The 21,896-nt window shown below is 37.0% G+C and overlaps 18 protein-coding genes, 9 non-coding genes and 1 further gene across 27 annotated transcripts; 18 read left to right on the top strand and 10 right to left on the bottom strand. All coding sequences in view use genetic code 11, as the record gives it.

Moving 5' to 3' along the window:
- Nucleotides 1–6: 6 nt before the first annotated feature.
- rpoC1 (RNA polymerase beta' subunit) lies at nucleotides 7–1,881 on the top strand. Its single transcript has one exon. It carries the CDS (start codon nucleotides 7–9, stop codon nucleotides 1,879–1,881), a length of 1,875 nt encoding a protein of 624 aa, YP_003359235.1.
- A 14-nt stretch (nucleotides 1,882–1,895) lies between these two features.
- rpoC2 (RNA polymerase beta'' subunit) lies at nucleotides 1,896–5,588 on the top strand. Its single transcript has one exon. It carries the CDS (start codon nucleotides 1,896–1,898, stop codon nucleotides 5,586–5,588), a length of 3,693 nt encoding a protein of 1,230 aa, YP_003359234.1.
- An 83-nt stretch (nucleotides 5,589–5,671) lies between these two features.
- Nucleotides 5,672–6,367, top strand: rps2 (ribosomal protein S2). Its single transcript has one exon. It carries the CDS (start codon nucleotides 5,672–5,674, stop codon nucleotides 6,365–6,367), a length of 696 nt encoding a protein of 231 aa, YP_003359233.1.
- A 41-nt stretch (nucleotides 6,368–6,408) lies between these two features.
- On the top strand, nucleotides 6,409–7,029 carry tsf (elongation factor Ts). The gene has a single exon. The coding sequence runs from the start codon at nucleotides 6,409–6,411 to the stop codon at nucleotides 7,027–7,029; it is 621 nt and encodes a 206-aa protein (YP_003359232.1).
- Nucleotides 7,030–7,040: 11 nt separating this feature from the next.
- On the top strand, nucleotides 7,041–7,787 carry atpI (ATP synthase CF0 A subunit). The gene has a single exon. It carries the CDS (start codon nucleotides 7,041–7,043, stop codon nucleotides 7,785–7,787), a length of 747 nt encoding a protein of 248 aa, YP_003359231.1.
- A 54-nt stretch (nucleotides 7,788–7,841) lies between these two features.
- On the top strand, nucleotides 7,842–8,090 carry atpH (ATP synthase CF0 C subunit). Its single transcript has one exon. The coding sequence runs from the start codon at nucleotides 7,842–7,844 to the stop codon at nucleotides 8,088–8,090; it is 249 nt and encodes an 82-aa protein (YP_003359230.1).
- Nucleotides 8,091–8,126: 36 nt separating this feature from the next.
- atpG (ATP synthase CF0 B' subunit) lies at nucleotides 8,127–8,636 on the top strand. Its single transcript has one exon. The coding sequence runs from the start codon at nucleotides 8,127–8,129 to the stop codon at nucleotides 8,634–8,636; it is 510 nt and encodes a 169-aa protein (YP_003359229.1).
- A 201-nt stretch (nucleotides 8,637–8,837) lies between these two features.
- Nucleotides 8,838–9,074, top strand: atpF-like.
- A 70-nt stretch (nucleotides 9,075–9,144) lies between these two features.
- On the top strand, nucleotides 9,145–9,699 carry atpD (ATP synthase CF1 delta subunit). Its single transcript has one exon. The coding sequence runs from the start codon at nucleotides 9,145–9,147 to the stop codon at nucleotides 9,697–9,699; it is 555 nt and encodes a 184-aa protein (YP_003359228.1).
- Nucleotides 9,700–9,725: 26 nt separating this feature from the next.
- On the top strand, nucleotides 9,726–11,246 carry atpA (ATP synthase CF1 alpha subunit). Its single transcript has one exon. It carries the CDS (start codon nucleotides 9,726–9,728, stop codon nucleotides 11,244–11,246), a length of 1,521 nt encoding a protein of 506 aa, YP_003359227.1.
- Nucleotides 11,247–11,248: 2 nt separating this feature from the next.
- ycf16 (sulfate ABC transporter protein) lies at nucleotides 11,249–12,013 on the bottom strand. The gene has a single exon. The coding sequence runs from the start codon at nucleotides 12,011–12,013 to the stop codon at nucleotides 11,249–11,251; it is 765 nt and encodes a 254-aa protein (YP_003359226.1).
- On the bottom strand, nucleotides 12,013–13,491 carry ycf24 (putative ABC transporter). Its single transcript has one exon. It carries the CDS (start codon nucleotides 13,489–13,491, stop codon nucleotides 12,013–12,015), a length of 1,479 nt encoding a protein of 492 aa, YP_003359225.1.
- Nucleotides 13,492–13,592: 101 nt separating this feature from the next.
- trnL(CAA) lies at nucleotides 13,593–13,674 on the top strand. Its single transcript has one exon. It is a non-coding gene; the product is annotated as a tRNA-Leu (tRNA).
- A 304-nt stretch (nucleotides 13,675–13,978) lies between these two features.
- On the top strand, nucleotides 13,979–14,815 carry cemA (envelope membrane protein). Its single transcript has one exon. The coding sequence runs from the start codon at nucleotides 13,979–13,981 to the stop codon at nucleotides 14,813–14,815; it is 837 nt and encodes a 278-aa protein (YP_003359224.1).
- A 213-nt stretch (nucleotides 14,816–15,028) lies between these two features.
- Nucleotides 15,029–15,099, top strand: trnG(TCC). The gene has a single exon. It is a non-coding gene; the product is annotated as a tRNA-Gly (tRNA).
- Nucleotides 15,100–15,172: 73 nt separating this feature from the next.
- Nucleotides 15,173–15,244, top strand: trnK(TTT). The gene has a single exon. It is a non-coding gene; the product is annotated as a tRNA-Lys (tRNA).
- Nucleotides 15,245–15,278: 34 nt separating this feature from the next.
- trnE(TTC) lies at nucleotides 15,279–15,351 on the bottom strand. The gene has a single exon. It is a non-coding gene; the product is annotated as a tRNA-Glu (tRNA).
- Nucleotides 15,352–15,417: 66 nt separating this feature from the next.
- Nucleotides 15,418–15,491, bottom strand: trnP(TGG). The gene has a single exon. It is a non-coding gene; the product is annotated as a tRNA-Pro (tRNA).
- Nucleotides 15,492–15,652: 161 nt separating this feature from the next.
- Nucleotides 15,653–15,725, top strand: trnR(CCG). The gene has a single exon. It is a non-coding gene; the product is annotated as a tRNA-Arg (tRNA).
- A 321-nt stretch (nucleotides 15,726–16,046) lies between these two features.
- Nucleotides 16,047–16,132, top strand: trnM(CAT). The gene has a single exon. It is a non-coding gene; the product is annotated as a tRNA-Met (tRNA).
- A 50-nt stretch (nucleotides 16,133–16,182) lies between these two features.
- On the top strand, nucleotides 16,183–16,680 carry ilvH (acetohydroxyacid synthase small subunit). Its single transcript has one exon. The coding sequence runs from the start codon at nucleotides 16,183–16,185 to the stop codon at nucleotides 16,678–16,680; it is 498 nt and encodes a 165-aa protein (YP_003359223.1).
- Nucleotides 16,681–16,696: 16 nt separating this feature from the next.
- trnL(TAA) lies at nucleotides 16,697–16,779 on the bottom strand. Its single transcript has one exon. It is a non-coding gene; the product is annotated as a tRNA-Leu (tRNA).
- A 9-nt stretch (nucleotides 16,780–16,788) lies between these two features.
- Nucleotides 16,789–16,861, bottom strand: trnC(GCA). Its single transcript has one exon. It is a non-coding gene; the product is annotated as a tRNA-Cys (tRNA).
- An 82-nt stretch (nucleotides 16,862–16,943) lies between these two features.
- On the bottom strand, nucleotides 16,944–17,813 carry cbbX. The gene has a single exon. It carries the CDS (start codon nucleotides 17,811–17,813, stop codon nucleotides 16,944–16,946), a length of 870 nt encoding a protein of 289 aa, YP_003359222.1.
- A 91-nt stretch (nucleotides 17,814–17,904) lies between these two features.
- Nucleotides 17,905–18,324, bottom strand: rbcS (ribulose-1,5-bisphosphate carboxylase/oxygenase small subunit). Its single transcript has one exon. It carries the CDS (start codon nucleotides 18,322–18,324, stop codon nucleotides 17,905–17,907), a length of 420 nt encoding a protein of 139 aa, YP_003359221.1.
- A 42-nt stretch (nucleotides 18,325–18,366) lies between these two features.
- Nucleotides 18,367–19,833, bottom strand: rbcL (ribulose-1,5-bisphosphate carboxylase/oxygenase large subunit). The gene has a single exon. The coding sequence runs from the start codon at nucleotides 19,831–19,833 to the stop codon at nucleotides 18,367–18,369; it is 1,467 nt and encodes a 488-aa protein (YP_003359220.1).
- A 238-nt stretch (nucleotides 19,834–20,071) lies between these two features.
- On the top strand, nucleotides 20,072–21,079 carry orf335 (hypothetical protein). The gene has a single exon. It carries the CDS (start codon nucleotides 20,072–20,074, stop codon nucleotides 21,077–21,079), a length of 1,008 nt encoding a protein of 335 aa, YP_003359219.1.
- A 192-nt stretch (nucleotides 21,080–21,271) lies between these two features.
- On the bottom strand, nucleotides 21,272–21,880 carry rps4 (ribosomal protein S4). The gene has a single exon. The coding sequence runs from the start codon at nucleotides 21,878–21,880 to the stop codon at nucleotides 21,272–21,274; it is 609 nt and encodes a 202-aa protein (YP_003359218.1).
- Between the last annotated feature and the right edge of the window lie 16 nt (nucleotides 21,881–21,896).

Raw genomic sequence — 21,896 nt, 5'->3', positions numbered from 1 at the left:
ACCCCCATGGAAAATTTAGAAGATGACTTCAATTGTCTAAATATTAAGCTAGCATCGCCAGAAAGAATAAAAAAATGGGCAGAGCGCCTTCTCCCAACGGGGGAAATCATAGGAGAAGTAACCGCACCAGAAACCATTAGTCACAGAACGCTAAGACCCAGAACAAACGGACTCTTCTGCGAAAAAATATTTGGTCCCATCAAGAGCTGGGAGTGTAAGTGCGGAAAACAAAAACGGTCAAAAGAAAGGGGGAGCGTATGCAAGCAGTGCGGTGTTGAGCTAATCGAATCCAGAGTAAGACGGCACAGAATGGGTTACATAAACTTGGCCGCCCCAGTAACTCACGTATGGTACTTAAAAGGGTCAACAAGTTATATCTCAACAGTGTTAGACTTTTCAGAAAAACATGTCGAACAAGTAGTATATTTCAACTCCTACGTAGTAACTCAAGGAAAAAACTGTAAGCTCTTAAAAGACAAAATATTTCTAAACGAACAAGAGTGGGCAAACCTCGAGAAAAAAATCTCCAAGAACAAAACTGGCATCTATGACGTTAAAGTAGGAATTGGAGCAGAAGCTATAAAAGAATTACTAGAAAAGATAAACTTAGAATTAGAAGTAGAGAGTTTGCGGACGATACTACCATCAACAAAAGGCACAACACCTAGAAACAAAATAATTAAAAGACTTAGAATCTTATCTAACTTTGTAGCTACACAATCAAAGCCAAGCTGGATGATTTTGACCGTTTTACCAGTAATCCCACCAGACTTAAGGCCCATGGTCCAACTCGATGGGGGTAGATTTGCCGCTTCAGATCTAAATGACTTGTATTTACGAATAATAAATAGAAATATACGACTTCAAAAATTAGGAAAAACAACCGCCCCCGAGGTTATCATTATGAATGAGAAACGCATGCTGCAAGAATCAGTAGATGCACTCATAGCTAACGGGAAACGTGGCAAAGCAGTCGTAGGAGCAAATAACAGGCCATTAAAATCGCTATCAGAAGTAATAGAAGGGAAACAAGGAAGGTTTAGACAAAACTTACTCGGGAAGCGAGTAGACTATTCTGGCAGATCCGTTATAATAATTGGTCCTAAGCTGAAACTAAACCAATGTGGACTACCCAAAGAAATGGCATTAGAACTCTTCCGACCATTTGTTATCCACAAACTTATCGTCCAGGGAATTGCACAGAACATAAAAACAGCAAAACGATTACTACAAGAAAAGGATATGGCAATTTGGGACGTATTACGTGGCATCATCTATAATCACCCAATCTTATTAAACAGAGCCCCAACACTCCACAGGCTAGGGATCCAAGCATTCGAACCAACTCTGATTGAAGGGAGAGCGATTAAACTTCATCCATTAGTGTGTCCCGCTTTCAATGCAGACTTTGATGGAGACCAAATGGCTGTGCATGTTCCTCTAACTACTGAAGCACAAACAGAAGCCAGAGTACTTATGATGGCCCCACTTAATTTTTTATCTCCAGCAACTGGAGAGCCAATAATGACGCCAGGCCAGGATGTCGTACTGGGCTGCTACTACCTAACAAGCGAAGACACTTCAGGAAACTATCCACCTACACATTACTTCTCGTGCCAAGATGACTGCTTAAAGGCATATGAACAAAAAATATTGCGGCTTCACTCACAAATCTGGGTACGAATGAATGGGCCTGTAGAAGACGACTCATCAGCATTAACACTCAGAGCATCAAACGACAAATACGAGTGGTGGGCTTCTGATAAAAAAATAATAAAAAAAAGTATAAAAGGCCAAATAGAAACCCAATATGTTTTGACTACTCCAGGAAGAATTCTATTGCATAAAACAATATGTGACTCCATAACTTGTTTCTTATGAAAAAGGAATCTAAAATGAAAGAAATATATACTTTACCGAAAGCAGCACCTACATTCACAAACAAAGTTGTAGACAAAAAAAAATTAAAGCAATTAATGTCCTGGATGTTCACTACCTATAAAGCTGGAGTAACTTCTCATATCGTAGACAAAGTAAAAGAATTGGGTTTCCAATATGCAACTGAAGCTGGAATCTCTATCAGTATAGAAGATTTAAAAGTTCCGCCTAAAAAACAATATATAGTAAAATCCGCAACTCAACAAAATAGCATCATAGAAAAAAAATATACAAGAGGAGAAACCACTATAATTGAACGCCTACAAAATACCATCACCTCATGGGGGAGAGCCAGTGAATCAATAAAAAATGAAGTTATTAAATATTTTGAAGTAAACGAACCATTAAACCCAGTCTATATGATGGCCTCTTCTGGAGCGCGAGGAAATATGTCGCAAGTTAGACAACTTGTAGGAATGCGAGGTTTAATGTCTGACCCACACGGACAAATTATAGGGTTGCCAATAAAAAGCAATTTTAAAGAAGGACTAACCGCAACTGAATACATAATCTCATGCTATGGAGCAAGGAAAGGGGTTGTAGACACAGCTCTGAAAACCGCAAACTCTGGATACTTAACCAGAAGACTAGTCGATGTAGTCCAAGATATAGTTGTAAGAGAAAAAAATTGTAACTCAACGCATGGAGTTTTAATTCGTAAAAAAGAATATCTACATTATGATAGTTTATCCCTCACGCTAAAAATGAGAGGGCGCTGCTTGTTTGATACATTATGCACCCCTGATCAGTGCAAACCAATAGCTCGCCAGAACGAATGCCTAAATAATTTATTAACACAAAATATCATCTCTAAAGGAATAAATTCAATATCCATACGATCTCCACTAACTTGCATATCTTCACAATTTGTTTGTCAATTATGTTACGGATGGAACTTAACCACTGAATCCCTCGTAGATTTAGGCGAAGCCGTGGGAGTACTTGCTGCCCAATCTATTGGGGAACCAGGAACACAACTTACTATGAGAACTTTTCATACAGGTGGTGTATTCACAGGCGAATTCGCTGAGCAAATCAATGCCCCCTTTAATGGAATAATAGAAATTCCAAATCATGCGAAAACAAACCCAATTAAAACAAGACACGGAAATGACGCCCTGCTAGTGGAAAAAAACACTCACATACGCTTATGGGGCTTTCAAAATGAAAATACGACGTTAGAAATAAAGCCTGGTTCACTTCTATTCCTGACAAATAATGAGCAATTTAAAAAAGGTCAAATACTAGCTGAGCAACCACTAAAAACAACCTCAGTAACAGAAAAAGTCACCAAAGAATTAATAAACGAGACAATAGGAGAAGTTTTTCTCTCAAACGTCAGCGAAGAAGAAAACGAAGTATATTTCGAAGAATTTACCAACTCCAAAGAAATACAAAACTCATTATGGATACTTTACGGGGACGTATATAGTATTCCCACACACGCCAAAATCATAGCCACAGAACAATCTTCTGTTATCAAAGGCGATGCACTCGCTGTGTATGAGACAAAAAGCGAGCAGAGTGGAATCATTAAGCTAGAAAAAGACAAATCAGATAAAATAACTCTAATCACAGCGTCAGCGTATTTAGAAAACGCAATTGTAACAACTGAAACAAAAGAACAAGACACAAATAAAAGATCCTTCTTAAAATTCGAAAATGGAAAAAAGTTCCTGCTCCTATACAACAATGGGGAACGAGTGCAAAATTTAGAAACTATTGCTATTTTGGAGAACGACATATACTCCACAGAAACGGGTGGATTAATACTGTACTTTAATTCTGCACCAACACTAGAGGAAACCAAAAAGCCACGTTCTATCTATTGGATACCTGAAGAAACACATATCATAAATAAACCAATTTCTTTACTCATCGCAACCAACCAAAGCTTAGTCACAAAAGGACAAGAAATCGTCAAAGGCATAAAAAGCTGCCATGATGGGTTTTTGTCAATTACTAGCAGCGGAGATTACCTCAAAGAAGTGTCCGTAAAGCCTGGAGAGTTATACTCCTCAGATAAAATAAACCCCTTATTTAAACCAGGACTTTTCTTTCCAGGAGAGGAAATAGTTCCAGGTTTGATAGCGAAAGACACTTGCTACGTTGAAGCAGTGAATATAGGAACACGCAAAAATTTACTGCTTCGCACAGCAATAATATATACAGTTACTGACGAAAACACCTACCTTCAGCAAAAACTATTCGAAAACGAAAGCACAAGTATCAAATTGAAGATAACACAAAAAACAACTATTAAATCCACGAGCAAGATTAAATCAATAGAGCCAATTACACTCGTAAGCACCTATATAACGGTTAAGATCCAATCTCCTAATACCCGCACATTCGCAGAATTGGAATTCTGCCAGCCAGGGAAAAACCTAGGAACAATCATGAAATTGTGCATTAGCGAAGAAATGCTAATAAAATGGGATACTTTTGCACAATCAAACCAAAGCTTTGTGAAAAATAAACTCCACGTACATAATGGCCAGAGGATTACACCCGGAATAACCATTGCAGAAAGCAAATTACTATGCGAAAAGGATGGAATAATAACAAATATCACTGCACTCAACCAACTTGAGAATAAACTGTTAGTACTTACTAAAAAGCACAATGAAACTATCAGCATCGGTTATAATACGCCACAAACAGAACCAGGAAGGCTCGTGTACAAATGGCAGCCTTTAGCTAACGGAGTTTTCTCTCCATGCAATGGATACATTATGAGCATAAAAAACAACTTAATAACCATAAGGCATGGAACCCCGTACTTAACATCCTGTAATTCAACAATATACGTCGACCACCTTGGCGTAGTGGACAAAAACAACATTCTAGCAAAATTCACTTTAGAGCAACCAAAAACTGGAGATATAATACAAGGGCTACCCAGAATCGAAGAAATATTAGAAGCAAGAAAGCCAAAAGAAATATGCCAACTAGCAAGAAGAAATGGGCGAATTAAAATAGAAACTGACGAACATGAATGCTCCACTTTAAAAGTTATAGAAAATAAAAGCGAACCAATAAAATATCAGATCAGGTCATCACAAAAAATGTATGTATCAAACAAGCAATTAGTTAACGTGGCCTCTAAGTTAACAGAAGGAACACCTAACCTACATGAAGTTTTAAGTATATTCTTCACCTACTACACGAACGAATTAAAACAAAGTAGCGCTACCAGACTTGCTTTGCTAAAAACCAGACGATACTTAGTGAATGAAGTACAAAACGTGTATCAATCACAAGGTGTACACATTTCTGATAAACACATAGAAATTATTGCGAAGCGAATGACTTCCAAAGTTCAAGTAAATAGTAGTGGAGATACGACATTATTACCCAATGAATTAATTGAATTAGAGCAATTTGAAGAGGCAAATGGCGCTATACTAGAATCTAAGGGAAAATCTGCAACATACTCTCCTGTACTTCTTGGAATTACAAAAACCTCCCTTAACACAAACAGCTTCCTTTCCGCTGCTGGGTTCCAAGAAACTACAAGAGTATTATCAAGAGCAGCAATCGAAGGAAGGAAAGACTCTCTAACAGGGCTGAAAGAAAACGTTTCTACAGGAAGGTTAATTCCAGCAGGAACCGGGTATAATCAGACAGCTGCACTAGTACCAGAATAGCAACACTATAGGTTAAATAAAATTTAACTTCAGGCATTTATACTTTAATCATATTTACCTAAAAATTCCTCAAAAAACTAAAAATGAAACAAATAGCCTTGTCAGACTTATTAGAAGCAGGAGTCCACTTTGGACACCAAACTAACAAATGGAACCCAAAAATGCTACCATACATCTACGCAGAAAAAAATGGGACACATATAATAAATGGTATAGAATCAGCAAAACTATTAGCTAAAGCTTGCAACTTTGTGAAAGAAGCTTCGCAAAAAGGGAAAAAATTCCTATTTATAGGAACAAAAAGGCAAGCAACCAATATTGTTGCCAGTGAAGCTGAGAAATGTGGCGCATACTTTATCAACCAACGGTGGCTCGGAGGAACACTAACAAACTGGCCTATTATAAAATCCAGAGTTGAAGCACTAAAAAGATTAGAAAAAAATTCCATAGGCCCTTCCTTAGATAAGGTCTCGAAAAAAGAAATAACCGCACACAAAAAAAATCTAGAAAAACTAAATAAAAACCTTAAAGGAATAAAAAATATGAAACAACTACCAGATCTAGCAATAATTATAGATCAACAAAAGGAAATCACAGCAGTTAAAGAATGCATAAAAATGAAAATACCAGTAATATGCTTACTAGACACAAACTGCGACCCAAGCCTAGCAGACATACCAATACCAGCAAATGATGACTCTGCAAAATCTATAAAACTCATACTAGAAAAACTATCCGAATCCATAGTAGAAGGGAAAAATAGCTATGCGAAAAAATAACTAAATCTTCAATATAAAAATAATTAAAAAACCATAAAAATATGAACGAGAAAACAACTCCTACAGAAAAAATTAAAGAACTAAGAAATTTATCATGCGCCGGAATTATGGACTGCAAGAAAGCGCTAGCAGACGCAAATGGGCAACTACAGAAAGCTCTAGAGATACTTCAACAAAAAGGATTAACTTCCGCAGACAAGAAAACGACACGATTGGCTAAAGAAGGATTAATAGAGTGCTATCTACATACAGGTGGAAAGCTTGGTGCAATCATTGAAATAAACTGCGAAACAGATTTCGTCGCAAAACAACAGAAATTCCAAGACCTAGCAAAAAATATAGCAATGCAAATAGCTGCATGCCCGGCAGTTAAATATATTCGCACAGAAGATATACCAAACGAAGTTATAAATCTAGAAAAAAATATTGAGAGCTCAAAAGACGACTTAAACAAAAAAACCGAAGATATAAAAGAAAAAATAATTACAAATAGGACGAAAAAAAAACTAGCAGAATTAACCTTATTAAACCAAGCATACATCAGAGACCCAAGCATAACAGTTGAGGAGCTTATTAAACAACACATAGCAATCCTAGGAGAAAATATACAAATAAGAAGGTTTCAACGTTTTGAATTAGGAGAAACACAAAAACACAATTAAAAACTATACCTATGCACGAAAAAAAAATAGCCGCTGCAACCCTATTCTGCAAAGCCCATGAAATAAAAGTGGGAAATCATATTCCTTGGGAAATCTTTGGACTTCATATGAACGGAGAAACAATACTAACTTCTTTAATAGTTACAGTACTTATCATCTCTTTCTGCTTATTGACTATAAAAAATCCAAAATATATCCCTGGTAAGATACAAAATTTTATAGAATATATATATGAAGCATTAGAAGACATTTCCAACAACCAAATTGGGAAAAAAGACAGTGAAAAATGGGTCCCATACATAAGCACCTTATGTATATTCATCTTTGTTTCCAACTGGATAGGAATACTAATACCACTAAAACTAATCCCGGTACAAGGAGTCGAGCTAGGATCACCAACAAATGACATAAACACTACCACAGCCCTAGCACTCTTAACTTCTGCAAGCTATTTTTACGCAGGCCTAAAAAAAAAGGGATGGCGCTACTACTACGGGTATTTTAGTCCCAACCCAGCAATCTTCCCCATAAAAATTCTGGAAGACTTTACAAAACCCTTATCACTCAATTTTCGCCTCTTCGGAAACATTCTGGCAGACGAGCTAGTAGTATCAGTCTTTTGTCTTTTAGCGCCAATTTTAATACCGTTACCTGTAACCGCCTTAGCATTGTTCGCAGGCTCTATTCAAGCTTTAATATTCTCAACGCTCTCGGCAGCTTATATATCTGAAGCTATAGAAAATCACAAAATTGATTAAAAACTTGGTATTATAATAAACACAAATAACTCACAACACAAAAAAACTAAAAAAATGAACCCAATCGTATGTGCAGCATCTGTAATAGCTTCTGGCCTTGCCATTGGACTAGCAGCAATAGGCCCAGGCATAGGACAAGGATCTGCTTCGGCACAAGCTTTAGAAAGTATCGCCCGCCAGCCAGAGGCAGAAGGAAAGATTCGTGGTACTCTATTATTGTCATTGGCCTTTATGGAATCCTTAACTATATACGGATTAGTTATTGCACTATCACTTCTGTTTGCAAACCCATTCACTTCCTAAGCGAATGAAATGCAACAAATATTCACCTAAAATCCAATGCTCTTTACATCAATCTACAGGACAAAAAAACCACGTGCCGAAAAGATAAGCAGCCATTTATTTTACTTCAATGCAACGCTACCAATTGTAGCAATCCAAGTGTTGGTTTTAATGTCTATCCTCAATAAGGTTTTTTACAAGCCAGTAAAAGAAGCACTGCAAAACAGAAAATTAACGCTACACAAAACGCAACTACACATATCTGAATTAATGTCTCAAGCAAACTACATATCTAAACAAAACCAACAACAACTTAACAATAAAAAAAGAGAAGCTCACCAAAAAGAAAATACAGCACAAGAGAGAATAAAACAAAGAGTCAGCAACGAAGTAAAAAAAGCCCAAACAAAAATTGAACAATTCTTAAAGAGCCATAAAGCCAACCTTCTATTAGAAAAAGACAAAAATTTACAATTACTTAACGCAGAAGCAAATAACCTTGCTATAAATGTAGAAGAAAAATTACTACCCATGACAAACCCCATAAAAATACCACGTACACCCTAACCCAATGGAAAATAAAATTTGAAACATGTTTTTACTTAATAACAATATTTTACAGTCAAATATTATCAATATATGCATTTTAATACCAATATTAATAAAATTATGGATAGACCTTGCAACTCCAAAACTAACTGATCGCCATAAATACATCCTTCGCGAGATACAAAACAGTGAAAAAGAACTACAACAAGCTAGCCTTAACCTAATAACCGAAGAAAATCAAACGAAAAAACTAAAAACACACCTACAAACAATAAAAATAATACAAAAATAACCATCAGAAATATTGAACTAAACGCAATACATCAGGGGAAAGAAAAAATTGAAATGCTAACACAAGAAGAGAAAAAATGCGCAGATATGGAAACACTAGCCACAAAAAAACAAATCTATCAACATACGGCCAATCTTGTTATCCAAATTTCTGAAAAAACTTAAAGAAAATACTAACCTGCAAAAAACAATCAGAATTAATAAATATAAATATCAATCAACTAGATACTCTAAAATGACCTTTAAACATGCAAGAATCAGCAATACATACGCAAAAGGATTGTTAATGGGACGCTCTAAAGAAAACTTACAAAGATTTATAGCCAATACACACTTATGCCACAGCATCCTAAAGCAATCAATATCCCTAAAAAAAACGTTATTTAATCCACTCGTAGAAAGGAATAAAAAAAAGCTCATCCTAAAAAAAATCCTAGATGGAAAAGTAGAAAAAGATTTTCTAAATTTCTTATTTATTGTATGCGACCACAAAAAAAGCAACTTATTACCTGATATTTTGAATAAAACTATACAACTAGCATACAAGCATCAAAAAACGCAATATGCAACTATCGAATCTACTATACCACTAACCCAAACCCAGAAACAATCTTTACAAAATAAACTGAAAATTCTAACAGGGGCACACGAAATTCAACTCCAACCAATAATAAACCAGGAACTAATAGGAGGAATAATCATACACACAACCTTAAAAACAATAGATTTTAGTATAAAAACACAACTACAAAAGCTTTCAAAATCACTTGCACCCAAGTTCCAAAATTAACCACCCTAAATATAACAATATAGATTATGATAGGAATTCAACCTGATGAAATAAGCTCCCTCATAAGAGAGCAAATTAACAACTACGATCAAACAGTATGTACTTCGCACATAGGAACAGTTGTACAAAGCGCAGACGGAATGGCTCGTGCTTATGGGTTAGACCAAGTCATGATGGGAGAGCTAGTAGAATTCGAAGATAGAACCCTAGGCATTGTACTAAATTTAGAAGTGAACAACGTAGGGATTATGATCTTAGGAAACAGCCGCACCATCATCGAAGGCACATCGGTAAAAGCTACAGGGAAGATTGCCCATATACCAGTCGGAAAAAATTACCTAGGAAGGATCATAGACGCTCTAGGGAACCCTGTGGATGGCAAAGGAGATATTTATACCGAGGATACTAGCTTAATCGAACCACCGGCGCCTGGAATTATCTCTCGTGCCCCCATAACCGAACCAATACATACAGGAATAATTACCATAGATTCTATGATACCAATAGGAAGAGGGCAAAGAGAACTAATTATAGGAGACAGACAAACAGGAAAAACTTCCCTCGCTATCGACACAATACTAAACCAAAAGGACGAAGGCGTAATATGCATATACATAGCCATAGGACAAAAGGCCAGCTCCGTACGCTCAATCGCACACATATTACAAGAAAAAGGAGCATTGGAGTATACAACCATACTTTCTGCCTCATCAGAAGAATCAGCAGCTTTACAATACATTGCTCCCTATACGGGAACAGCAATAGGAGAATACTTTATGCACCAAGGACAATCGGTACTTATCATCTACGATGATTTATCCAAACATGCAACAGCCTATAGACAACTATCTCTAATATTAAGAAGACCACCTGGACGAGAAGCATACCCAGGGGACGTATTTTATGCTCACTCTAAACTCCTTGAGAGAAGCGCAAAACTTAATCCAAAGCTAGGAGGGGGAAGTATTACAGCCATCCCAATAATCGAAACCCAAGCGAGTGATGTATCTGCCTACATTCCTACAAACGTTATATCCATAACAGACGGGCAAATATTTCTATCAGGAGATTTATTTAACTCTGGAGTAAGACCTGCAATAAACATTGGAATTTCTGTATCTAGAGTAGGGTCGTCCGCACAAACTAAAGCAATAAAAAAAATATCTGGAAAACTTAAGCTTGAGCTCTCCCAATTTTATGAACTAGAAACTTTTTCCCAATTCACTTCCGACCTCGATAGGTCTACAAAAAACCAACTAGCCCGAGGCCAAAGGCTACGTGAAATTTTAAAGCAACCACAATATTCGCCAATACCCGTTCATGAACAAGTAGCAATCATTTACGCTGCAACTAACAATTTTTTAGATGATATACCAATCAAAAATATCAAACAGTTCATTGAATACTTAAAAACAACTATAAAAAATAGGGGAACTAAATACACAAAGCTTATTATGAAGTCTAAAGACCTAGAAGAAAAAACAGAGCAAGCACTAAAAGAGCTTATAATAGAAGCGAAGGAGAGCTTCGCAACTCACTCAACATAAAACTAGCTCAAATTATCAAAAAGAGAATAGCCATTTTTCTCCAATTCGAGAGCAAGCTCCTTAGAACCTGTTTTGACAATGCGCCCATCCCTCATAACATGAACGTAACTTGGAATAATATAATCTAAAAGTCTTTGATAATGTGTTATAAGAACTATACTAGTCTCTGAAGTTAGAAGCTTGTTGACTCCAGAAGCTACAACTCTTAAGGCGTCAATGTCAAGGCCCGAGTCAGTCTCATCCAAAATTGACACCCAAGGCTCTAACAAAGCCATCTGCAAAATCTCATTTCTCTTTTTCTCCCCGCCAGAAAATCCCTCATTCACACACCTGTTAAGGAAAGTTTGCTCCATTTTCACAATATCAAGCTTCGACTTTATAACCTCAAGGAACTCAATTGGATCTAACTCTGAAAGACCCCGATGCTTCCTAACGGTATTAAAAGATAACCGTAAAAAATCACTATTACTAACACCAGGTATTTCAACAGGGTACTGAAACCCAAGAAAAATTCCCAATTGAGCCCTTTCTTCTGGCGTCTTAGACAATATGGAAGCGCCACGGAATAATACGTCACCAAAAGTGATCGTATACGATGGGTGTCCAGCAACGACCTTAGCCAAAGTGCTTTTACCAGAACCATTTCTACCCATAATTGCGTGAATTTCACCACAACGAACACACAAGTTCACTCCTTTCAGAACAGGAATAGACCCAACCCTAGCATGCAAATCACGAACCTCAAACAGAATATCTTTACTATTCATTAACCTACACCTCCTTCTAATTTAAGACTAAGAAGCCGATCAGCCTCCACAGCAAACTCCATTGGAAGCTTATTAAAAACTTCCCTGCAAAAACCACTTACCAATAAATTAATAGCCTCCTCCAAACCTATTCCTCTCTGAGATAAATAAAATAGTTGCTCTTCTTCCACTTTAGAAGTAGAAGCTTCATGCTCAACTCGGCTATGAGAATTTCCAACCTTCACATGCGGGAAAGTATTTGCTTGCGACTTACTACCAACTAGTAGAGAGTCACACTGCGAATAATTTGAGCTTCCCAAAGCCTTAGGAAGTATTCTAACCTGCCCGCGATATGTATTCTTAGAATTACCTACTGAAATACCCTTGGAAACAATTCGACTCCTCGTTTTTTTCCCAACATGAACCATTTTCGTGCCAGTATCTGCCTGCTGATAATTGTTTGTCAGCGCAACAGAATAAAATTCACCTACAGACTCATCCCCAACCAAAAGACAGCTAGGATACTTCCAAGTGAGAGATGAACCTGTTTCAACTTGCGTCCAAGATATGCGAGAACCAAAACCAGAGCATACACCACGCTTAGTAACAAAGTTATAAATACCACCTAACCCACCAGCATCACCCGAATACCAATTCTGAACTGTGGAGTACCTAATCTCAGCATTTCTCAAAGCAACTAATTCAACAACAGCAGCATGCAATTGATTCGTGTCAAATTTAGGGGCAGTACAACCCTCAAGATAAGTCACTTTACTAGAGTCATCAGCTACAATCAAAGTTCTTTCAAACTGACCAGAATTTTCAGCATTAATCCTAAAATAAGTGGATAAGTCTAAGGGACAACACACTCCCTTTGGAACATAACAAAAAGAACCCTCGCTAAAAACAGCTGAGTTCAATGCTGAAAAATAATTATCCCCAATTGGGACAACGCTTCCAAAATACCTCTCAACTACGTGAGGGTAATGAATAAAAGCCTCAGACAATGGGCAAAAAATAACCCCAACTTTTAATAACTCTTCCCTAAAGGTCGTGCCTACTGAAACGCTGTCAAAAATTGCATCTACAGCTACATTCGCCAACCTTTTTTGTTCACCTAACGGAACACCTAATTTTTCAAAAGTTTTCAAAATTTTACCATCAACTTCAGACAGTGAAGAAAGCTTTTTATCAAACTTAGGCATAGAATAACATAATATATTATTATAATCTATTGGAGCATAAGATAGACAAGCCCACTCTGGGTAAGCCATCCTAACCCATACACTGTAAGCCCTTAAACGAAAGCTCAATACAAAGGAAGGTTCCTTTTTTTTTCCAGATATCAACATGACAATGTCCTCAGTGATACCTCTAGGAAATGCCTCAGTGACAATATCTGTCTTGAAACCATACTGATATGAGGAATGGATCAAATCTTTTACCGAAGAATCTTCGTACCCTTTATTAAAAAAAAGTTGCTTAATTTTATCTACCATGAGCAAACCAAAAAATACAACACTACCAATATATAATACCCCAAACTGTATAAAATTTGACTTATACATCTTTAGAAAAAAAAATGATACAATTATGTCTAGGGTAAATGGCGAAATGGTAAACGCAGCGCACTCAAAATGCGCCGACTCTCAATCTTGAGGGTTCAAATCCCTCTTTACCCATATACACTAAGATGAACTTCATATAAAACAAACAGAACGCATTGCAACAAAGGGAAAAAAGTTTTCCGTTGTTAAAAAAGGCCAAAAATAAAAAAAATATTATACATGAGGCCATAAAAATTATCACGTGAAAAAACATTCCATCCCCAATCTTAACACATAAAAACCTAAGCCCACATACAATTTTAATACATTAGGGGGGCGAANTTCTACAAGTACTAACATTTAAACACTGCCAAGCTAACTATAAAAAAAAGTAATCAGCATTTAAAAACAAACTTTCATATACAACCATAACCTACACATGAAAAACTGGCGCTCCGACACATTGTCCCAATCCGCGTTCGAAAAAACTGGCCCAATACCCAGATCAATCAGCAGAACATTCGAAAAATTCAAAAAAGAGTTAAATCCAAACACAGAGACTGAAATTGTCGAAGAACTCAGAGTATCAAGATATCAAACATCAGCCTCAATCAAATACCTACTATTACTTTTAATCTCACCTATCTTAATTAATCAAATATCAAGGAACTTTGTATTCTCACCTGTAATAGATTATTTTTGGAGCGAAAAAAGTACAGACATATTCCTAAACACCTCTCAAGAGGAACGAGCTTTTAGTGAATTACACCGATTCGAAGAAAAAATCCACTTCGAAATGTTAATAGGACAATTACCTTCTCTTTCACAAGATGCGATAGAAAAAGAATTAAAAAATAAAGCTGTCGAGCTCGCACAATATTACTCATATGAGAGCACTAGCGCTATAAAAAACCTATTATCCGATATTATGAGTTTTACCACTTTTACATACTTAATCATCACAGGAAGAAGGCAAATCTCAGTATTAAAATCCTTCATAAACGAAATCATCTATGAGCTAAGCGACACAGCTAAAGCCTTTCTAATCATATTATTCACAAATGTCTTCGTAGGGTTTCACTCAACACACGGGTGGGAGGTCTTACTAGAAAATGGGCTCAGACACTTTGGACTACCGGAAAACAGAGACGCAATTTTTCTATTTATCGCTACTTTCCCAGTTTTTTTAGACACCATGTTTAAATACTGGATATTTAGATACCTAAACCAAGTATCACCATCAGCAGTAGCCACATACCACGAGATGAATGAGTAAGCATAAAGACCTCAAGGATAATAAAATTACGCGACACTAGGACATATCTTACTATATATAATAGAGACAATTTTCAATTAAAATTTGACACTCAAATTTAATACTTATTCTGCGTACAGAGTTGTTACTAGAATTATAGAATAAACAGTATACTTCTATCACAAATATGCTATTATTAGAAAAGAGGCTTAGCAAGTGGATTAAAATTTTTTCGCGGGCATAGTTTAGTGGAAAAACTTTAGCCTTCCAAGCTAATAATGAGGGTTCGATTCCCTCTGCCCGCTTGAAAACACACACAATAAGAAAAAGATAATAAACTTCACATAAAAAATCACACTACAATAATAGCGTTAAACAGGGTTGCTAACTCAATGGTAGAGTACTCGGCTTTTAACCGATTTGTTCCGGGTTCGATTCCCGGGCAACCCATAAAGGCCACGCCAAAAAACAGAAGTTTATTACATACCCCCAGGGGAATTCGAATCCCCGTTATCACCATGAAAGAGTGATGTCCTAAGCCTCTAGACCATGGGGGCACACTAAAAAAGCAGTAAACGAACAAAACACAATGTGATGTGCATAAAAGTACGAGAAAGCAACCTTCGGGATGGCAGGATTTGAACCTGCGGCATTTCGCTCCCAAAGCGGACGCGCTACCAAGCTGCGCTACATCCCGAAAAACATGCAACTATAAAAATAGTACCACAAATAAAAATACATGTCTATAGGGTGTGACAAAACTTAAAATAAAATTTAATAACAACAAAACTAACTTGACCAACGTAAGGTGATATGTTAGCATAAGAACAGTTACTACAAATGTAAACACGTTTATATGAGCATGTAACTTAACGGATAAAGCACCAGGTTCCGATTCTGGTAGATGAAGGTTCAATCCCTTCCATGCCCAAAAATAGCTGGGGCTGTAAGGCGTCGACATTCATGGAACTGAGAAGTCAAACAAGTCAAGTTTAAACCATCTTGTAAAAATGGAGTTTAATTAAATGCAAGCAACATAGTTTCATTTCAAAAGTCCCCTTCACTCGCTTCTAAGTTATTCTCGCATAGAATTTAGAACTCATTAATTACGAAAGAAAAATTCTCAAGAAATACACCAAAAAGAGAGAAGTCGCCTTATATTTTGAATAAGGCTATACTTGTAACTATAGACGCTAAAAGATAATGAATGGACGTGAGTTCAAATCTCACCAGCTCCAAATTTCATATACAAGCATCTATAGCCAAGAGGTCGAAGGCACCGGACTCATAATCCGTTTCTTACAAGAGACAACGCTGGTTCAAACCCAGCTGGATGCATGATATTACTCAGTTGCTTTAATCCATAAAAAGCCATAAAACAAAAACTTATGAAACACACACTTTCAGTATTAGTAGAGGATGAATCTGGGGTTTTAACCAGAATTGCAGGACTTTTTGCCAGAAGAGGATTTAACATAGACAGCTTGGCAGTAGGTCCAGCGGAGCACGAGGGCATATCCAGAATTACCATGGTAGTACCGGCTGAAGACAAGTCTATTGACCAAATCACAAAACAACTTTACAAACTTGTAAACATTCTGAAAGTTCACGATATAACAAGTATACCCTGCGTAGAAAGAGAACTAATGCTTCTAAAAATAAGCGGGTTCGGAAACAAAAGACCGGATATACTGGAAATAGTGCAAATCTTCCGAGGAAGAGTTGTCGACCTTTCAGAAAACTCCCTGATCATAGAAGTAACAGGAGACCCAGGGAAAATATTAGCTATAGAACAAATACTAAAACCATTTGGAATAGCAGAAATCGCTAGAACTGGAAAAATATCTCTAATTAGAGAACCAAAAATAAATACAGAAATATTCTAAAAACGTATGAACCAAATGGGGGTGGAGAGATTCGAACTCTCACGATTATGCAATCAACGGATTTTAAGTCCGTTGTGTCTACCATTTCACCACACCCCCCTTACTAAAAGGCAGCACTCGGACTTGAACCGAGGAATAAAGGATTTGCAATCCATTGCCTTTGCCACTTGGCTATGCCGCCTGACCTAAATACCTTATTATACGAAATTTTTACAAAAAAATTCGTACAAAACACTAAAATTTGCACAAAAAGTACCTTATTTTTACATATCTTCAACTTGAAGAGTAACCAAATCTACCTTAGTCAACACACGACCCCCCGAATTAAAAATTCGGCTGGCTTGCCTCATCTTAGCCTGATCAATAATATTACGAATAGTTCTAGCATTTGCAAAATGAGGCTGCCCCAACCTTAGCTTTATGCGCTCACATAATGCAAGCTCAGAAGAAGTAGTCAAAACATATTGCTGATCACTCAACATAAGCTTGGCGATCGCCAACAACTCGGAAAGACTATAATCTGGAAAATCTACATGATTAGCGACCCTTGACGATAAACCAGGGTTAGAAGCATAAAACTTATCCATAGAATCTTTGTACCCAGCAAAAATAACAACTAGGTCATCCCTTTGATTCTCCATAACCTGGAGAAGAATTTCAATAGATTCTACCCCATAATCTCTTTCATTATCAGGTTTATACAAATAATAAGCTTCATCAATAAACAAAACACCCCCCATAGCCTTTTTAAGGACCTCCTTAGTTTTTGGCGCCGTATGTCCAATATACTGACCAACTAAATCGTCCCTAGTAACTGTAACCAGATGCCCATTGCGAATATAACCCAATCTAAAAAGTATATCTGCCATTTTCAAAGCAACTGTAGTTTTACCAGTCCCTGGGTTACCAGTAAAAGACATATGCAACCCGGGATTAGAAAAAGAAAGACCAAGATGCGCGCGTAACCTATGAACTATAAGCAAAGCCGCGATTTCCTTGAGTCTATTTTTAATAGGAAGTAAACCAACAAGTTCACTATCAAGATCATCAAAAACTTCCTGCAAGCGCCGCTCTTCATATTCTTCTTTTAAACTAACCAACGCATCACCTTCTAAATGGCGTATTACTGTCATATGAGTAAAAAATGCACTACAAAAAAATAAACATGTATAAAGAGAAGACGCGACTACGCACCTCCCCTAGGTCTAGTTATACGCTAGAATACTAATAACGTTCACCCTCAGGTTTAACAGTTGCATAGCTTTGAACAGTGTAGTGAATAAACCTTGCACTTCCTTCCGTTCTAGAAAGGGTAAACCCAGGCTCATTCGAAGTAGGCCTTTGTACGATAAGAGAAAGACAACAACTTTCTACGCCCCTGCCAGAATCAAAAGCATTAAGTTTGACATAATTATTTGGCTTAACTTTTCGACAAGCGTTAACCTCAAACATAACCGCAGTTGCATCCTTAACTCCAAAAAGTGGAAGCCCCCACAGCTCCCAATAATAATTACGTGGATGAGGATCATCAGTCCATTCCACATTTAAAGCCCAACCTTTGTTTATAGCATATTGAATTTGCTTAAGAATCTGATCTTCACTTAAATCTGGAAGGAAGGAAAAAGCACCTTGTGTAAGTCTCATAATAAAGGCTCCTTTAAATATAAAAATAAGTAACTGAAAAATCTATTTATTAGTAGTAGCTGTCTCTACAAAATCTGCTGTATCTGTAGAAGCATAATTAAACGTAATATCCTTCCACAAATCTAAAGCTGTCTGAAGAGGGCCACAAGTCTTAGCTGCATTTTTTAAAATAGTTGGACCCTCCGCTAAATAGTCACGGCCTTCATTACGAGCTAGTATCATACATTCTAACGCCACTCTGTTAGCCGTAGCACCTGCCTGTATACCATCAGGGTGCCCAATAGTGCCCCCACCAAATTGAAGAACTACATCATCACCTAAGTAGTGAATTAATTGATGCATCTGCCCGCAGTGAATACCACCAGAAGCAACTGGCATACATTTAGCAAGCGAAGCCCAATCTTGCGAAAAGAACAACCCTTGTGGTAGGTTTACATCAAGCTTAGTTCGTAGTAAAACATTATAAAACCCTTTAACCATCAAAGGATCGCCTTCTAATTTACCCACAACAGTACCAGCATGAATGTGATCAACACCAGCCATGCGCATCCACTTACAAATGACACGGAAGTTCATTCCATGAATCTTTTGCCTAGAGTATGTGGAGTTACCAGCACGGTGTAAATGTAATATCATACTATTTTTACGAGCCCAAATAGCCATAGACTGAATGGCAGTATATCCAATAACAAGATCGATCATACAGATAACACTACCAATTTCTTTAGCAAAATTAGCCCTCTCATACATGTCTTCCATTGTTCCCGCAGTGATGTTAAAGTAGTGACCTTTTACTTCACCAGAAGAAGCAGAAGCTCTGCTAACTCCTTCAATCCCAAATAGGAAGCGTTCTCTCCATCTCATAAAAGGCTGAGAATTAATGTTTTCATCATCCTTAAGGAAGTCCAAGCCACCTTTCAACCCTTCATAAATAACACGACCATAATTTCTACCTGACAAACCAAGTTTAGGCTTAACAGTAGCTCCCAAAAGAGGCCTTCCATACTTATCAAGCCTCTCTCTTTCAACAACAACACCTGTGGCAGGGCCCTGGAAAGTTTTTAAATAAGCAACTGGAATACGCATGTCTTCTAAACGAAGAGCATTAACAGCTTTAAACCCAAAAACATTACCTATAATAGAAGCAGTTAAATTTGCAAGTGACCCCTCTTCAAATAAATCTAATTCATATGCAATATAGGCAAAATATTGATCCACAGCCCCAGGGACAGGATCAACTCTGTAAGCCTTAGCTCTATAAAGATCACAAGCTGTTAAAAGATCTGTCCACACGACAGTCCATGTAGCCGTTGAAGATTCTCCAGCAATAGCAGCAGCACATTCTATAGGGTCTACTCCTTTCTGTGGAGTCATGCGAAACATAGCTAAGATATCCGTATCTTTAATGCTATAGTCCGCATCCCAATAGCCCATTTTCGCATAAGGTATAACACCTGATTCATAACGTTCGTTTTTTATTCGAGTCCTAGTTTCTACAGATTGAGACATAGCTTCCCCCCACAAAAGTATAACATACCATAAGCTGCACAAAAATAATGCAGATTCCAAAGCCAAATCAAAGAACGCTACCACAAAGTGCATCACTAACCTGTGGATGTATCAAGTATACTATGTATAGGCATCGACCGCTATAGAGAAAATATAAAATAATGCCTTGTCATGTAGTATAATATATGTATAATAATAAAGCTTTAGAGAATTGATTTTAATATACACACTGTAAACTATGTATAAAGAATACATGAACAAGATCAACATCCTGCTAAGTATGATGCTAAGTAATATACTATCCAGGAACGCAAACACAGTTCTATCACCTGAATACCCAGGCGACCACAGGCCTGAAGTAATAGAAAAATTGCTTAGTGAAGATGTGAAAGTAAAACTTAGGAGAGAATTTGACCATAAAAAACCAAGGCCAAAAAAAGTGCAACAAATAAAACTTGTAGAAAATACGCCAAGAGCCTCTCTGAGCAAGGGAAAAAAAGACCCATTTATAGAATCTATACAAACTGATATTGGGGGAATGTTACGACACGTACCAACCTATATGGTTACTACAAAAGAAGGGGATATTGTAGTTTCTATTGCGACAGTATCAGAAGACATTCTACCGGACCCAAGAACAAAAAAACCGGTCCCACAACCTAAAAAGAAGGAAAGAGAACCCTTGTTACTTTTCTTTATGGGAAAAGACGAGGCTAAACTGTACTTAAATAAAATATTTAATGACGAGCCAGAAATTTCAGAGCAGCTAGGTATACGAATAACTAAAACAACACTAGAAACTTTTTACAGGGTGAACCGGGACGAAAAATGCAAAGTTGATGCTCGATTAATTTCTGATCTCGAAGAGAGCCATTTTATGCTGTCAACTAGGAGAAAAAATGAATTTTATACAATAAACCCAAAGCAGCGGTATAAACGTAATTTTTTCCAAGGAACTCCTATTTATATCCTAAAGCATACAATAGGACCCTACGTAAATGATTCACAATATACTTTAAGAGGAAGACAAATTTACTTTAAATGGTCAGACGCTCTAAGCTCATGGGAAAAATCTGTCACATCAGAGCACATGAAAAAAAATATTAAGCCAAATATAGAAGTATACAACTTAGAAAACTTGCTTCAAGAGATGGAAGAAGACGACGAAGAGGATTTTTCAGCGTACACGTTCATGCCTCCAATTATAAAAAATGAAGTGCCGGACAACCCTATAAAAAAGAAATAAGAGAGTTCTACCCTTATACAAATGCAGAGGTACTTCAATTCAAGATTAAGCATGGATTGAGAAGCCTAAAAAAATTGGGCGTAAAAGCTTTCTACTCACTTATACCTACAATTCTGCCTCCGACTGAAACTACATGGATATGACATAGTTAAGGCGAAAAGGTTTTTACGAGCAATGATTAAGTATTGATTTTTATCCTTTGCGTGAGTAATGCTCAACTACAAGTAATTCATTAAGGTTAATACCAACCCACTCTCTTTCTACGATGCCTTTTACTACTCCAGTAAAAGTAGTTTTATCTAACTCTAAGTGCGTAGGAGCATTCGCCAATCCAGGGAAAGAGATATAGTCTGTAACAAGTTTTTTAGATTTAGGGCTATCTTTAATCTTTATAATATCCCCAGCACTGCACTGATAGCTAGGTATAGAAACTCTTTTTGTATTTAAATAAATATGGCCATGCGTTACTAATTGACGAGCCGCGGGTATTGTGGGGGCCATACCTAACCTAAACACAGTATTATCCAACCTCATTTCCAACAACTGCAAAAGAGCTTGCCCAGTAGATCCCTGTATTCTTCTTGCCTTCTTTACATAATTAAATAGCTGTCTTTCGCTTAGCCCGTAGTTAAATTTTATTTTTTGTTTTTCATCCAAGCGAATAGCATACTCAGATAACCTTCTATGCTTTGAACCATGCTGGCCCGGCCTATGCTTCCTATTAGTTGTTTTTCTCGTTAGACCTGGTAATGAACCAAATCTGCGAACGATCCTCAACGCTGCACCTCTATACCTAGACATAGTAACTTTTAAACGA

The sequence above is a fragment of the plastid genome of Cryptomonas paramecium, assembly GCF_000194455.1.
Source record: "Cryptomonas paramecium plastid, complete genome".
In the NCBI taxonomy this organism is placed as follows: Eukaryota; class Cryptophyceae; order Cryptomonadales; family Cryptomonadaceae; genus Cryptomonas; species Cryptomonas paramaecium.
Note: the sequence above shows the minus strand (reverse complement) of the source record. Positions and strands in the feature narration are given on the sequence as shown.